The sequence below is a fragment of the Antechinus flavipes genome, chromosome 3 (assembly GCF_016432865.1).
Source record: "Antechinus flavipes isolate AdamAnt ecotype Samford, QLD, Australia chromosome 3, AdamAnt_v2, whole genome shotgun sequence".
NCBI classification, from domain to species: Eukaryota; Metazoa; Chordata; class Mammalia; order Dasyuromorphia; family Dasyuridae; genus Antechinus; species Antechinus flavipes.
In genome coordinates this window covers 320,596,134-320,613,007 of record NC_067400.1, presented here as the reverse complement: position 1 = coordinate 320,613,007, position 16,874 = coordinate 320,596,134, and the positions used below count along the sequence as shown (strand labels likewise).

The 16,874-nt window shown below is 39.5% G+C and overlaps 1 protein-coding gene across 14 annotated transcripts in view; it reads right to left on the bottom strand.

Annotated features, from left to right (window-relative positions):
- KALRN (kalirin RhoGEF kinase) overlaps positions 1-16,874 on the bottom strand; it is a 927,260-nt gene that overhangs the window by 165,833 nt on the left and 744,553 nt on the right. For 2 of the 14 annotated variants that reach the window (XM_051985458.1, XM_051985460.1), the window contains exon 1: positions 12,178-12,409. The exons of 10 other annotated variants lie outside the window; for them this stretch is intronic. In XM_051985458.1, the coding sequence (XP_051841418.1) occupies positions 12,178-12,262 (85 nt within the window). In that variant the 5' untranslated portion in view covers positions 12,263-12,409. Of the gene's footprint in view, positions 1-12,177; positions 12,410-16,874 lie in introns of those variants that run through there. 2 more of the 14 variants (XM_051985459.1, XM_051985461.1) reach the window with 2 other exon arrangements.

Here is a 16,874-nt window from a genome sequence, read left to right as displayed (position 1 = left end):
AGTCAAGGATTGGAGATGATGGAACTTGAAGAGATTAACAAAATTTTAAATCAATGTTTTTACAGGAGATGACAGTGGGAAGTGAAGAGAGCCATGGGAGAAATTTATGAAGTCTCTCCTTCCATACTTCACACCATGTACTCCTCCATTCAGTGACATTGGCCCCTTTGCAGGTTTTCAAATAAGAATCTCATCTTCTGCCTTCCTTCCTACATTTTGATTGCTTGTCTCCGATGTGATGTGTGCAAAGCTCTCCTTCCTCATCTCCACCACCTGGCTTCCCTGGCTTCCTTCAAGTCCCACTTAATAATTCCAGCTTCTACAGGAAGCCTTCCCTAATCCCGATCGGGAATTGTTGTTCTTAATTCTGCTGATGTCCACATTGTGGATTAAATAAAGGAAGTTCCCAATATCTCTGATCCAGAATTTTATCTCTTTCCCTCTGCTGATTTTTTTCTAATTAATCCTGTATGTAGCTTTAATGTGCATGATTGTGAAAATCAAATGAGAAAAATATTTGTAAAGGGCCTGATACAGTTCCTTGCACATAAAAATGTTATATAAATATTATTATTATTATTTGTTGATATCTTGTCTTCTCCATTAGTCTGTGAGCTCCTTGAGAGCAATGGCTGTCTTATATTTCCCTATATCTGCAGTACTTAGCACAATGCATGGCACATAGTAGGTGCTTTAAAATATTTATTGATTCACTGAGAGGACATTCATATTAGGGCTGAGTCTTAAAAATTTTGGGATTAGCACTTCTATGACCCTAGGCAACTCACTTAATTCTGTTGCCTCAAAAGAAAAAGAAAAAAGAAAAGAAAAAGGACTTGGAGATTAGGAGTTTGGAAGGACAATGCTCTTCATAGAGCCTTAGAAGATGTGAACATTCATACCTGACCCACCCAAAAGGTAGGCACCTTTATCCCACTATTCTGAGCTGAATACCCAGCTAACTTTAGCTTCACAAAGGTTGGAGATCCAATTCATAGTATTGCCCTATTCATCAAGATCTAAGTGAATTTGAAGAGACCAACAGGACCTACTGAGAAAAGTCCTAATCTGGGAGTCAAAAAAGACCTAGATTAAACCTTTGGCTCTGCTACTTACTATTTGTGTATCCAAAAACAAATTATTGTAGTTGTTATTCAGTCATTTCAGTCACGTCTGATTCTTTGTGACTCCTCTAGGGTTTTCTTGGCAAAGATACTACAGTGATTTTGCCATTTCCTTTTCCAGCTTATTTTACAGTTGAGGAAACTGAGGCAGAGTGAAGTGACTTGCTTAAGGTCACACAGCCAGTTAAGTGTCTGACACCAGATTTAAATTCAGATTTTCCTGACTCCACATCTAGAGCTCTATCCACTAGGGCTGCTGAGGACAAGTTGTTTCCTCTCAATAATTTCATCTGTGAAATGAGGTAAGTTGATTGCGGGGAGGGGAGTACAATGGAAAAAAATTGGTTTTTTAATCAGAGAACACGTGTTCAGATTCATTTATTATCTAGAGACCTGAAAGTAAGAATTCATTTAACTTCTGTGACCTCAGTTTACTTAACTGTAAAATTAAAGAGTGGGATGAGATGACTTCTGGAATTCCTTTCAGCTTTATTTCTAGGACACCTGAAACCTGTATATAGTTTCCTAAGGTCCATCTCATATCTAAAAACCTTTGCACCAGTGAAATGGAGATGCACTATTCTCACTGATAGTATAGGCTTGGAATTTGGGGAGTACCAGTGGCCGCTGTTCTCTCTGCCACTCAGGTGTCTTTACTCCCATTTAGGTTACAGGTAATGGGAGGGAAATTAAAAAGGCATGTGAATGATGCAGTATATATAGACCATCCACACTGACTCAAGCAAAAGTCCTCCCTACAGAAGGATATCTGGCATGAGAGAAAGCATCATATGAATGACAGTTTTTTTTTAAGGCCCCCATTATCCCAGAGAGGATTTTTCTGTCTCCACACATTTCCCTCCTCCCTCTAGACAAAACTCAATTCATCATGACATTTAACAGGGAAGATGAGAAGGGTGGGGAATGGGGACAAAAATGAAATATGGTCCGGGTTTGAGATGGAACTGTAAGGCCTGGAGCAATGTTTGGCAATGCTTTAGTGAGCTTAGCTCTCTATGGGAAGGGTCAAAAGCTGGAAGGCATCCCCATTTCTGGGGGGCAGAGAGATCTTTGACTCAAACATGACCTCAAAAGGGCAAACTTAAAGCAAAAGGACAGCCAACTAAGCCAGCTACTGAAACAGAGAGGTTGGCACCTGTTTGGTAACGGAAGGGAGTTTTTACAAGGTACCTGGCTCACGGTGGAAAGGGTTTCCCTTCCAGACTAGTTGTTTCCTCCTGGATGTCATCAGGAGAGTGCAAAGAATGCCGCGAAACCTGTTTTGTAGCTTTGATCTCTGCCCTTTGACCTTGTTAAAATGACTTGGCAGCTCCTTTACCTTCCAGGTGTAACCACAGCTCCCCCTCCTTCCAGGAAGCCTACCTGAGAGGCTGATGCTGACCATGCTAATAGAGCCACTGAGAAAGATGGGGAATATGTTTCTGTCTTTTTAATCTTCTGGATCAAGGATTCTTGCAGGGGGGTTTTGGAACTTGTTTTTTAAACTAATTTTGACAACAGTCTTTCAACATGGAAATCATATATTTTTTGTTCTATAGTTAACTCTCGCACATTTTGGGGATTCCCTGCTGTCTGGAAAATCCACATGAGATTTTTTTGGTTCTCCCTTTGTACCAGAGAAAAGAAATTGTGTGTTTATTCACACATATAAATTCACACATATAAAAGATAAAGAGTATGCTGATATTATAAATATTATACATATTTTTATACATTTCTGAGGGTCTAAACTTTTTCTGTATCATCTGCTGGCCTTTTCATGTTGTCTCTAGCTTCCATAAAACTCTATTAAATTCTCACTTAACATCTTATGTCGACCTGTGATATATGGAAACCATAATGGGGAAAGTCATGATGTGGAAGGAATAATTCTATATGCTTAAAAACATGATTCTGAGATTGAGCCTTTGGGTTTTACCAATCTGCCAAATGGGTTAAGAACCAAAAAAAGTTAAGAACCCTTGTAGGAGAACATGCTGGTAGGCTTCCCCCTACAAAGTTCTGTTTTATGAGACAATGTCCAGAAGAGATCTTCTGGGAGGAAGCCATGGTATAGTAGATAGGTTCTTTCCCTGAAGCCCTATCCTTCAAAAAATAAACAAACAATAGAACTTGCATTTCAGTTATTTATCATCTTATTTTTCTCTACTATCACAATACAACTACTAGAGGAAAAAAATTGGATACATTTGTTGCTTTCACTTCTCCTTTCACTTACTTCTTGAAATCTCTAGCAACCTGTCTTCCAAACCCTTCCTTCAGTCTGAAGTGTCCTCTACAAAATTAGCAATGATCTCTTACTTGTTAATGTTCTTTCCCTAAGTCATTATCCTTTTTGATCTCTCTGCAGTATTTAACTTGATTGGTCACCTTTTCCTCCTGGCTATTCTTGAAAATTCTCTCCTGATCTGGATATTCTTTTTCAAGCTCTGTTCCTGTATCATCATCTATATCCTGCCCCCTAATTGTGTAAGCACCCTAAGGCTCAATTCTAGGCCCTCCTCTATCTATTTCTATCTCTATCTCATGATGAGATCAACAACTCCCTGGAATTCAATTATCATCTCTAGCCAGAAAACTCTCAGATCTATATATTCATGGTTGGTTTCTCTCTTGAAGTCCAGTTCAGTATCACCATTTACTTAATGAGCATTCCTACTGGATGTCCCATGGTACCTCAAACTCACATATCCAAAACAAAAATTATTCTTTCTCCTCCTTTTCATATTCTCCCGTCCTCACAACCCTCTCCTATTTTATCAAGGGCATTTCCTTCTTTCAGTCACATATGTTTGTACTCTGAGAGCTATCCTTAATTCCACTTTCTCTTAGCTGATAATATCCAAACATTTGCCAAGTCTTGTCAACTCTGCATTGGCAGCATCTATCTCCAAGGCAGTTAGGTGCCAAAATGGATAAAGTTCTGGACCTAGAGTCAGGAAACTTGAGTTCAAATTTGATCTCAGACACTTATTTGCTGTGGGACTATGGGTATGTCACTACTCTTCCTATATTCAATCTAACCTTAGACACAACTAGCTGTTTGATCCTGGGCAAGTCATTTAACCCTATTTACCTCAGTTTCCCCATCTGTAAAATGAGCTGGAGAATGAAATGACAAACCACTCCGGTATCTTTGCCAAGAAAACCCTAAATGGGGTGAAAGAGAATCAGACACAACTGAATGACAAAAATAATATAACAGGAGCTACTAGGAAGGGATTGACTTAATTCTTGTCTCTGTATCCCCTTCTGGTACAATAGGGGCTTACTAAATAGCTGCTGATTTGTTGAAGGATTGCACATGTGGAGTTTAAACTAGACTAAAAGGAAAAGAGAAATAGGCAAGTAGGCAGGGCCAAGTAATCACTCCAGTGGCAGCCACTGCACAAAAGAGGAAGAAAAGTAGCTGATCTCAGAGGGGCAGAGCAGGGGCATCTTCCTTCCTTAATTAATACACTGACTGATGGACTTGGCCTTTTCAACAATGAAGTGATTCAAGGCACTTCCAATAGACTTGTGATGGAAAATGCCATTTGTATCCAGCAAGAGGGCTAAGAGGACTGAGTGTGGATCAAAGCATAGTATTTTCACCTTTTGTTGTTGTTAGTTTGAATGTTTTTTTTTTTTTTTCCTTTCTCATGGTTTCTTCCCTTTGATCTGATTTCCTTGCACAGCATGATGAATATGGAAATATGTTTAGAAGAACTGCATATGTTTAACCTATATTGGATTGCTTGCTGCATAGAAGAGGGGGGAAGAAGGGGAAAGAGGGACAAAAATTGGGAAAACAAGGTTTTGCAAAGATGAATGTTGAAAACTATCTTTGCATGTATTTGGAAATAATAAAATACTATTAAAAGTAATACACTGACTTTCTATATCATCACCATTCCAGAGCTTGGGCTCCCTAGTAACAACTTCTATAGCTTAGAAACCCTTTGGGGGGAAGGTGGGGGATCAGAGATCACTTCATTGATTCTAGACTTTGAAGCTCTGACTCATGAGTGGGCACAGAATGCAGTGGACTCCCCAGCAAGCCCTTAATCAGCAAGAATGGGACCCCCATGTATACTCATACAACTTGGTTTCTTCCTATCTTTCCATTTTTTTTACCCCTTATTCTCCTCCACTCAATGACACTGTTTCTATTTCTATCCCTTAAACATAATCCTTTATCACTCAATTCCATGCATTTCCTCCAGAAGTCCCCTATGATTGTCTTTCTCATCTCCACCTCCAAGCTTTCTTTTGGGTTTTTCTGCAAAAAGTCTTTCCAGATCCCCTTTCATATTGGTACTTTCCTTCTAGGATTGTACTTGTTTAGTCAAGTCCAACTCTTCATGAGTCTGTGGAACCATAGTACACCAATACCGTCCGTGAGGTTTTCTTGGCAAAGATACTGGAGTGGTTTGCCATTTCTTCTTCCAATGGATAAGAACAAACAGAGGTTACACGGCAAGTAAATATCTTAGGTAAGATTTGAATTCAGGTCTTCCTGGCTCCAGGCTTAAGCTCTATCCACCTAGCTGCCTGCCTGGTACGTAATAAATGCTTGTTGACTTGGCTCAGAGGTACTCATAAAACATTTTCAAATAAACAGCCCTATTGAAGTTTGCAGTTAAAATAAGATGAAATATATTTTCACTGGCTTCTTACATCAACAAAGGGGAATTCTTCTAGAATAGTAAAAATTAAAGGAGAAAACGATATAGGCCATTTACAACAATGTAAATAAAAATATCATTAAAAGTCAAGCTGAACTTTCAGTAACAGAAAAACCAGTGAAGGTCCCAGAGAATAATAATGAAACACAACTCCCTTCTCCCAGGAGAGTAGTGAGGGACATCTCATAATAATAGCTGACATTTATACAGACCATTAAGTACTGAAAAAGCCATTTACATACATTATGAACTTCAAAAGAACCCTATGAGGTTGACTAGCTGTGTTACCGTAGGCAAGTCACTTATCCTCTCAGTTTATTCTTCTGTAAAATCAGGATGATAGTAGCATCTACATCCCCAGGTTGTCATAAGAACCAAATGAGATTGATATAGGCAAAAGAGCTTTGTAAATGTTAAAGTGCCACATAAATACTGGTCCCTATTTAACAGAGGAAGACAGTGAAGCTGAGAAAAAGATTGACTTAATCATGGTCACATAGAGCTGTTAAGTATTAAGGGAAATTTAAGTCCAAGTTTTCCTTCTAGGCCAGTATTGTGTCCATTTTGTCATCATGTCTTCCTATCCATGACTATTGGCATTATGAACAGCTATGAAGTCCATATCCCACTGGAAATCACAAAGGAATGAGAGTTCTTTCTTTTTTTTTTTTTTAAGTGGCCAAACGGCTTCAATTCAGGTCAGTACCCACTACTATTACATCTCATTTCTTTATATACATATAATACATACATGCATATATATATGGAGAGAGGGGGGGGGGAGGCGCAAGCAATTGGGGTGAAATGACTTGCCCAGTGCCATCCAGCTAGTAAGTGGTTAAACTATGGGATTTGAACTCAGGTCCTTCTGACTCCAGTGCCTATGCTCTACTACAACCTGTCCCATTACATCTCTTATTTCCCTCCCATCCACTGAGCACTCTCTGGGTACAAAATCTTACTGGGCAATTGATGGGCTGACAATGGACCTTGACCTGGCAGGGCTTAAGACATACATGGGAGGGGAAGACAGAAAAAGTATAAATGCTAAAGGTTTAGAGGCATTTATAAAGCAATATACACACACACTCAGGCTGAGAAAGGCAGTCGGATATTGTAACTCAGGTAACATTTCTTGGAAGAAATGACTAGTTAATGACCAGCATGCTAGACTAGCTAGACTAGCTATACTTCTGAGCACTTTTTTCAGAACCAGAGTACAAGAATGAGGTGAGAGGTTTTTCAGTGGCTCTGTCTCAACTGTCCCCTCAATTTTTCTATGATTGCTGCCCCCAGTATACTCTTGGGTCTCTTGTCTTTGTCTTTCCAGTCCTTAGTCAACTAGGATTTTTCTTTTAAAGATAAATAAGGAAACTAGGAGTGACCTACTTCCTCCAGCTTATCTGAAAGTCTAGCTAGGGAGAGTGACCCTAAAACTCCAACCATGAGTGCTGTATCAATGATTAATCAGTGTTCAGACATGTGCCTGCCATTATCACACTCCTGTGGCCTTTTGTCCACCTTCTAACAGAAGCTGTTATATCCATTTGTTTGCTTCTTCCCCTCCTACTTGTTTCCTACTCCCCACCCCTCTGTCAACTTTTCTGCCAAAGCCAAATAGAAACTCTCACTTTTTATCAACTCTTCTACCAGAAGATTTTCCCCCCTGAACCCTGGAAGGGACAAGGAGAAACTTAGAGGGAAGTGCCATCTTCTTTCACTGTTTTTGGAATTTCTTGGACAGTCAAGAATCCCCATTTTCCTCCTATTAGTCATTTTATAGCCTTTATGACTGATGACACTATAGAGTGGGAGAAGGCAGCCCTAAGTTTTGTCTAAAGGAGAGAATGGCAGAATGGATAAAGGGTGAGCCTCAGATTGAGAAAGTTTTAAATCCACATCCTGCTTCTGACAAATCCTGAAGTGGAAAAGGGTCCTGGGTCAGATATATCTGGGTCAGATAATATATGTTCAATTTCAGGCTGTCATTTACCATCTGTGTGATTTTGAAATCTGGATCTCAGTTTCCTCATCTGTAAAAATAAGGCAGTTGGGCTAGATGATCTCTTCTAGCTCTAAATCTATGAAAGACATACTAAATGTGTGATTGAGGGCAAAGTTACTTAACCTTGCAGCTTCCCAAGCAATCCTCTAAGGCCAGAAGGTGAATTGGGAGAGGGAAGTCTCTCACTGTATGAAATCACAGGTCTAGTACCTCTCTACCAAAAGGCAAGCATTACAAATCCCAGTCTTTCTGTTATCAAAGGCTTTGAGCTTTTACTACTTGTCACTTGATCTAATTCAAAATAAATATCTTCAAGCTAAGGAAAGAAGGACTATCTGACATTTAAAATGTGCATTTAGCTCCTTGCTCTCCTCTTTGCAGTAGGGAAGAATGGTTGTGTGATATTGCACATAACTGTCTGACACCTTTAATGTATTGACCAGTTTTTATGAACTGTTTTCTTCTCCTGCTCCCTTTAAAAAAAATACTTGTTCTATCTTAAGATTGTAAGGTTGTGTTGAAAACAAAAGATACAAAATCAGATTAATGTGCTTTAAAAAAAAAAGTAACATTAAAAAATCTTTTTCCTTGTTTACTTTACTAGTAAAAGGAAGAAAAGGAGGAAAATAAATATTTTTAAATGCCTCCTCTATGTTGGGCACTGTACTAGCTCATTTGATCCTTACAACTCCCTGAAAGGTAGATGCTAGTATTATCCTCATGAAGCCAAGAGAAGTGATTTGTCCAGACTCATACAGTTAGTAACTATTTGAGACAAATGTGAACTCAGGTCCTTCTGAATCCAAATCCAGCATTCTATATATATTATAATACCTAGCTTCTTCTAGGTTAGGATCATAGTTTAGAACTGAAAGGAATCTCAAAGATCATTTAGTTCAATTCTTTTCTTTTACAAGTGAAGAAGTGTGATCTGGCAAAATTGAGTGACTTGCTCAAAGTCACCCAGCAGGTGTCATATATGGAATTTAAATGTGGATCTTCTGATATCAGAGTTTGCTTGCTTTCCAGTGAACATATTACCAGGATGGTAGCCCCATCATTCAAAGGAAATTAGTCATAGCAACCCTGCACACACCTCATGGAAGTGAATCAAACTCAAGACCAGTGGGTGGATGTGGAACTCTTCCCAAGCTTCTTTCTCATCACTTTATTCTCTAAATCCCAGGTATCAGGAGCTAGTCCAGCAAGCCTCCCCTGAAGAAGCCACCTCCCTCCTTCTCTAGCTTACCAGGCCTGAGGACCAGCCCTACTCCCTTCCTTGATAATCAAGTTCCTCAATGGCCAGGCCTGGGGTAGCTAAAGTGAGTCACTGATTTTTACCATCAAGCAGCAGACCCCAGGGATCCCAGACTTCCTGCTTAGCACTTGTAGTATCTATTGCTCCTTTTATTCATTCATTCATTTATCTATTTATTTATTTATTAGGCTTTTCAAATTCAGTCTGTCAGACTAGAACAACTGGTTCATCTAAAAGTGAAGAAAGCTCATCATCTCACAAACAGAACTGATGGACTGGAATGACCCTCCCTGATCTTCTCATTTTCCCCAGGGTCTGTCATCTACCATGATTATTTCTCAACTGAGAAGGTTGGAGCTGGAAGGCATCCTTTATTTAGTCCAAACCCCTAATTCTACAAATGAGACAACTGAAGTTAAGAGGTATTGCATCTGACAAGCTGGTAGCAGAGACAGGATTAGAACTCTGGAATCATAGATTTTTAGCTGGAAGGGGCCTTAGAAGACATCTTGTTTAATTTCCCTATTTCACAATCTTTCCACTGCAACAAAAATGACCTTGCTCTTATTTTTTATAAATGGTGTACATATTGTTATGTATAATCATTGTTTCTCTGATAGAGTGCAAATTTATGAGCACCGGGGCTGTCTTGCTTGTATTTTTCCCCTCTCAGGGTAAAGGGGAGGCAGGGCCTAGCACATAGTAGGCACTTCATATATACCTGCCTTTCCCTTAAGACTTCCCTTAAAGTGCTGAGGCAGCAAATATCATCCTTAGGACTTTGAAGAAGGATCAAGCCTTGCAAATGAGATATCAATCTATTTCAAAATTGAATCTTAGGAGATGCACTGATATCAAGTATTCAGCCTCCTCCTGGAGTTATACTAAAAAGTATCCTGGGCCTTTGCATTCTTACTCTATTAAAGAATAAGGTACCAGAGGAGGTACTCTAAGTCTGCTTTCCCTTCCCTAAGGAGAAAGACACCCAGTAATCTAATATCCCAAAGCTCCAAAGCCAGAGAGACATAACTTCAAGTGAAGGGGAGGGGAAGGGCAAAGAGGAGACCACCTTCTCTATCCTTTCCCTTTTCTATGAAGAACTACTTCTAGGGCTAACAACTCTGACCTTTGTCTCAAAAAGCCTCCTAGACTGGGGCCTAAAGTCAATAGGAGGAAGCCCTTTATCAGTTTCTTGACCAGGTCTACTCTTAACAAAGGTCATTCTCAGCAGGGACTATTATAGGTCTGTCACCTACGCTCTACCCCAACCTTTCTACTTTTTGAAGGTCTTAAAGAAACTTTTTTTAAAGAAGAAGGGAGGAAAGAAAAAAAGAAATAAAAAAAGAACTTATATTCATTGAGGGGATAAGATCACAATGCACTTTTGAGTTATCAGGATTGCTCATAGAATACATCTGGTGTAAAGGAGAGCAGCTTGTAAGGGCTTAAGATAAGAACCACCAAAAAAAAAAAAAAAAAAATCTACATTCTAGATTTTTGCAGAAAGCCAGCTCCCAAGAATCCATGTTTTGGAAGCTCTCAGACTGGCAGGACAGCTTCTGAAGGAAACGGATTAACTAAGCTCCAATGTATATTCTTTCTTCCCCTATCCCTCAACATTTTCGAAGTTTCACTATGTTCTTTCCCCTCCCCCAAAACATACAAATTCCCTTTCAAACCTCTATTCACATGGTTGAATCTCTCTCAAACTAATAGTGGATCTTTCAGAGATATCTTTCTCTTTGTTGAATTCTAGACTTTACCTTTCTATAACTTCATTTTAATGCCTTTTGATTGGATTAATGATGGGACCCTGAGCGTTGAAAATGGGGGAAGGGGAGGAGAATGCTCGGAATTTGTCTTATTTCTCTTAAAACTGTCTAGGATGGAGAAATTCTTAGGCTGACTCTGGGAAGGGAAAGGAAACAAGAGAATGACACCACTGAATACACAGATGCTCAAAGAACACTTCTTTTAAAAAAGAATTCTTGCTAATAATTCTTCATAGGAAGGTTTTTTGGTTTTGTGTGTTTTTTGGTTATAAAGTTATTTTTGTTGTTACAAAGTTATTTTTTCTTTGTTACAAAGGAGAGTTTAGTTTTGAGGGTTAAGCGGCAAAGAATGTGTTTTCAGAAAAGACTAGTAAAAAGAACAGGCATAATAAAACATTTAAAAATTAGCATAAAACAAAAGAATTATAAATTGATAGAAAAGGAAAATTTGTAACTCTCGCAACAGCATCGCGATTCATCACCAACTGAATTAGGTGTTACAAAAGGAAAACAAACAGCGACTAGCAACATTTGCTGATTCTAATTGATCAAGAATGTTGCAGTTAGTTTCCTAGTAGGATACCAACACATACATACACAGATTTATATCTCAACATCAATAACCTTCCCCCAAGCTAATGGGGCTCAACTTGCCGATTTTCCTTCTTAGCAGGAATACTTGGTAGGATCACGTAGCTTCCTTCAACCCTCCTCTAAAGCCCCCAGATGAACAGAATATAATTAAATACAGTCTCGATTGCGCGCTGAGAGTTCTCAAATTAATTAACAAGCCGAGTTCAGCCCCGGTACTGCAAAACAGCAGCAGCACTACCGGGACCTGTGCCCCATTAAGAAAAAAAAAAAAAAAATACTGTCGCTTGGGCAAAAATAGTTACCGGTGAGGCGACAAGTGTCAAGCACATTCCAGCAGCCCAGAGTCATATGCTAAATCTTGAAGTTAGAATCCATATGCAAATGAGCGCAGAAGAAAGACGTCTTTCACTCATTACTGGAGTTCCTCCCCCCTCGCAGACTGGGCCCCAGAAATCCAAAGGAAAGCAGCTTCCCAAAGTGAGGGGGTGGGAGGGAGAAGGAGCTAAGTTTGAATACCACCTAGGGGGCATTTAATTAGGGAGCTAAATCCAGGCTGAAGTAAAACACGCCCCTTACCCTTCCCTGACCTCTGCTCTTAGCCCTTTCCAGCCCCTTCCCCAGACCCACCATTCAAGTATCGTCGCCCTGCGACCCCAGCGCAGCTAGCAAAATCAAGACATCCCCCTGCTCTTCCTCCCCCGCCCCCCCTTCCCCGGAGCTCTGGGTTTGCTCTCACCTCTGCACGGGCAGCAGCAGCAGCACTTAGAAAGAAACCAACCCAAAACAGGACATCGGGAATAAGAGCGTTCGCCCCCCTTCATGCTGTCCCCCACCCCCTAGAGCGTCTGCATGGCAGGGGGCCACCAGCCAGGACCCAGCAGAGCCCGAGTCTGCACAGAGGAAGCCTGGCGGGCCGGCAGCCAGCTCGCTCTCGCTCTCGCTCTCTCCCAGTCTCCCCGGCCACTCTGACTTACATGGAAAGTGAGCCAGCCACCTTTGGGGAGAAGGGGAGGAGGCTCGGGAGAGAGAAGGGGAGGGCCAAGGGAGCAGAGGGAGGAGCTTTGATTCCAGCTGTGCTGGAGTCCACTGCCAGGGACTTGTCACTGAACCTTATGCAACGGTTGGCTGGGGCTGCACACCCTGTGCCCTAGTCCCAACCCAATAATCTGCAATTGCAGAGGTTAGGATAGAGAGTCGCAGATCAATTCCCCATTCCAGAACATTTGGGATTAAACGACTTAAAATAGAGAGGGCCATTAGAAAATCTAATTCTTTTAGTTATAGCAGAGGAAACTGAGGCACAGACAAAGTGACACACCTTGTAAATAAAGGAGCCAGAATTCAAAACCCTTGACTCATTATTTCAGGACTCTTTTCACTTTCTCTATAGACCTTTTCTGATTTTCCTAGTTTTTAGTGTCCCTCCCCCCTTTATCAATGGATCATAGATTTGGGGGACCTTATATATAGATTAAGTCCACCCCCTTTCCAAGTTTGTAGATGTAGAAATGGAGGCACAGAAAAAGGGGAATGACTTGCCTAGAGCTAGCACCCAGGTTCTCCTGACCTCCACTCCAGTGCCCTACTCACCATAACACACTACCTCTTACATTATAGGATCATGTACAAAGCTTGATATGGTTGCTCCTAGTTGTCACCCCCTTCCTTTTACATATCAGACATCATATTGTTAATAGGAATTTGAGGGAAAATTGGAACAGATCTTCTTAAATCCAGTAACCTATTAATTATGCCATATTATCTCTCATAAATATTATGTATCTCTAGCACCATAATACAAATGCCTAGCACATAATAGACAATTTACGATTAAATAAAAAATATAAGTAAGCTTTACTTACCCAACTTACTTAATATTATATGTATGCTTATATGTTTATTATATTTATATTAATATATGTAACATATATATTAATATACTTAATAAGTATGTATATATTATATAGTATTTTTTAAAAGAAATAAAACCTGTCTATATATTGTAAATAATTATAGAAAACCACTGAATGGAAACTGTATACATGAGTTTTAGAAATCTCCCATGGTGTAGCCCATTTAAAGGTTCAAATATTATCTACCTCACAGTGTTGTTATGATGATCAAATGGTACAATATATAAAGAACTTTGTAACCTAAAAGTCATTATTTGCAACCCCCACCTCCATGTTCCCCACCCCTGTCCAAGCTGGCTCCTTCTCCCAACTTCCCTGTCTAGGTGGCACTGCCAATACTGTTTCCCAAAGTCTAGATTTTTCTTTACTTGTTCCTGACTTTAGTATTCACAATCCCTATATGATCAGATGTCAAATCCTATCAATTCTTCTTCCCAAATAGTTTTCATTCATCTTTTGCCATTATTAAGACCCTAAAGAATGAGGGAAGAATCCCTCACCCCCTCAAGTTGCATTAATTGTATTTTGACTTATGTGTAATATGAGGAAACTGGAGTCTAGGGAGACTAAATGTGCCATACCCAAGATCACAAAAGTAGTGTTGGAGGTAGGATTTTAATCCACAACCTCTGATTAGTCAGCACTCTTTCTATTATACCATGCTACAGGCCTTATTTGCTAACCTACTACCTTCAACTTAATGAACTACCTGATTAGAAATGATTTCTGAACTCTTTTTTGGGGGGGGGCATTAAAAAAAACTTTGGATTTTTTCCTTTTTGAATAATATTTTGTTTTCCCCCTAATTAGATGTAAAAACAATTTTGAACATTCACTTTGGTTTCTGAACTTATAACTATTGTTGTTGTGCATATTACTCTTTTAGTACTCTCCATTTAATACCTTGAATCTGCATCTAGATGGATTTGTTAGAATCTTTATGGATTCACAAACCAAAGAAAACTGTTCCATTGGTTAATAGGGTAAGTTTGAGCGTAGAGAAGACAAATAGATAATAATAGATTTAGAACCCAAAGAATCTCCTATCAGAATATACCTGGTCCCATTTCTCCATTTTAGATGAGAAAACTGAGGCCCAGTGCTATAAAATGCCTTTTTGCTCAAAGTCATACGGGCAGGAAGGGACAGAGTCAATATTTGATTCAAGGTCCTTTGATTTAATATCTAACATGGGGATGTGACACCTAGCTAATCAATTCCCTAAGTTTAGGAGAAACACTCATTTGGGGCTTACTTTTTCATTTTGAACTAGATATAAATTAAGTATGGAGGAGCAGTTTACTGAAATAACAACAGTCCAGCACATCCAATCAAGAAAGCCCCTAATATTAAGCTGCTACATTTCCTTCTTTTCTGGAATATGAAGTCACTTGCCTATGGGATCAGGGTTGTCTCCTTCCTGAGATCCATTCCTATCCAATAAAAAGTATTGAAGATGCTTCTAGCTGAGCCAGGATCTTAATTCAGTATTAAGTTCATTTTCTTGCTCCCTGACTGCTTGGATAGTGTCTTCTTGTCTCAAATCCAAATTCACTGCTTGTAATGACTTCTTCTAATTGCATACTCATTAACCCTTGGCATACTTACCTAAATGGCTGACCCTTAGTGACCATTACTACTGCCAGGCCCCCTTGTTTTTGACACCAATTTATAACCCTTGCTTAGTTGCCATCTGATATTCTGTCATAGCAGTATGTACTCTGAGGTCACCTTAGGTCTTGGCCAGAGATGGTCACTAGTGGGTCATTGTGGTAAAATGGAAAGAACACTTATTAGGGAGACAGACGAAGTGGGTTCAGTCCTTGCCTGAAAATCTCATTTGGTCCCTACTGTGTAAGATGCTATTATTATCCCCCATTTACAGTTGAGGAAACTGAGGCAGATAGAGATCAAATGATTTCAACAAAGTATTACATTTGAATTCAAATCTTTTTGACTCCAGACCCAGAGCTCTATCCACTACACTTAGCTGCTTTACTTACTGTTTGACCTCAAACAAATCATTTAACCTCCCTGTGATTCATATTCTTCAACAAGGTTGGACTAGGTGGTCTCTGAGGTCTCTTCTAATGATACATCAATGACCCCATGAGCCTCAATTTTGATAAGTCTTCTAAGTTGAATATATTTAATAATGGACTCAGATGCTCAATGGCCCAGGAGATAGATTGATGAGCCTAGAACACTGTTAACTTTTAGACCCTTCCTTGAGAAAGGGTTACTACAAAAATATATATATTTAACATTAGCTACAGGAGATGCTGAATTGATACTAGGATCTACTTCCCAAATCTCAACAAGCTTGGTGGGAATAAGGAGTGTGACTTGCATTCTCTAACTCAGCATTAAGAGGAAGCACCAATGGGCACGTGTAAAGCAACCTGCTTCATTCGTTCCTCCATCTGTCCAAGTTTGTTTCATGCATATCTGTTTGGGCCTCCAGTTCTCCCATCCATACCGCCTACATTTCTGGCTACTTGACTCATCTCACTTGGCTCAGTCTTAGCATCTGGTCCTATTCATTGCCATGGCTTGGGAGTTCTGGCTACATCTTCTTATCTCTGAATTCTTAGGTTACTAAGGCACCATACTTTCTGACCTCAATATGTTCCAGCCCCAAGGTTATTGTGATCAACTGTTAACATCTTATCTCCTGCCATTCCATGACAAGAAGTGACAATCTACTATTGTTTCAGAACTGATCTCAGGGCAATCTTTGAGAGTAAAGCTAAACCTTTTAATTCTGGGTCTCTGCATGCTGCCTGTTCTTACCTAAGAAACCTATTTGATGAAAGGATACTAATCCAGATGTTTGGCTAGGGGAGATCAGACCCATATCATTGAAATCAGTATCTCATTTTACCATCAGACAGTTTAGTCCTGCTTGATGCAGCCATCATTGGAGTGATAATCCCTCTATTTGCCTTAGTTCTTCAAGGTCATTTGGAATTCATGCATTTTGAGATAATTCAGACATTACAATTTTTGAGCACCCTAGGAAGACAGCTCAAGAATCTCTGATATCATTTAGAGCTGATGCTTTGTTTAATTTCAATCTTTATGCTGCCAAAAAAGGTGACTTTCCATCTAGAACTGAGCAAGCAGCCAACACCAATGACCTTTTAAGAAAGTCTCTACTGGGAAGATATCATCTGGAGAGCTAAATACCCACAAATACTACCATACCAGGAAGGAAACTAAACTACTCTAACACATATCTTCAATAAACTCTCCCCTCAAAATAAACAAAAAACAAACCAACCCCAGAAAAAACCAAAATAAAACATAATGACAGGCCATATTGGCCTGCAGCCCTATTTATTCTTTAAGTCTTAAATTAGATATTTTTAAAAGAATACCTCTAGGATGACAATTTATGACTGGTTTAAATGCCTTTTCCATGTTCCTAGTTGGTACCCTAATCTTCAATGGGGTGAGGAAAGAATACAAACAGAGGGAATAAATTCCTAGGCCACAGTTGATTAAAAAAATGAAAAAC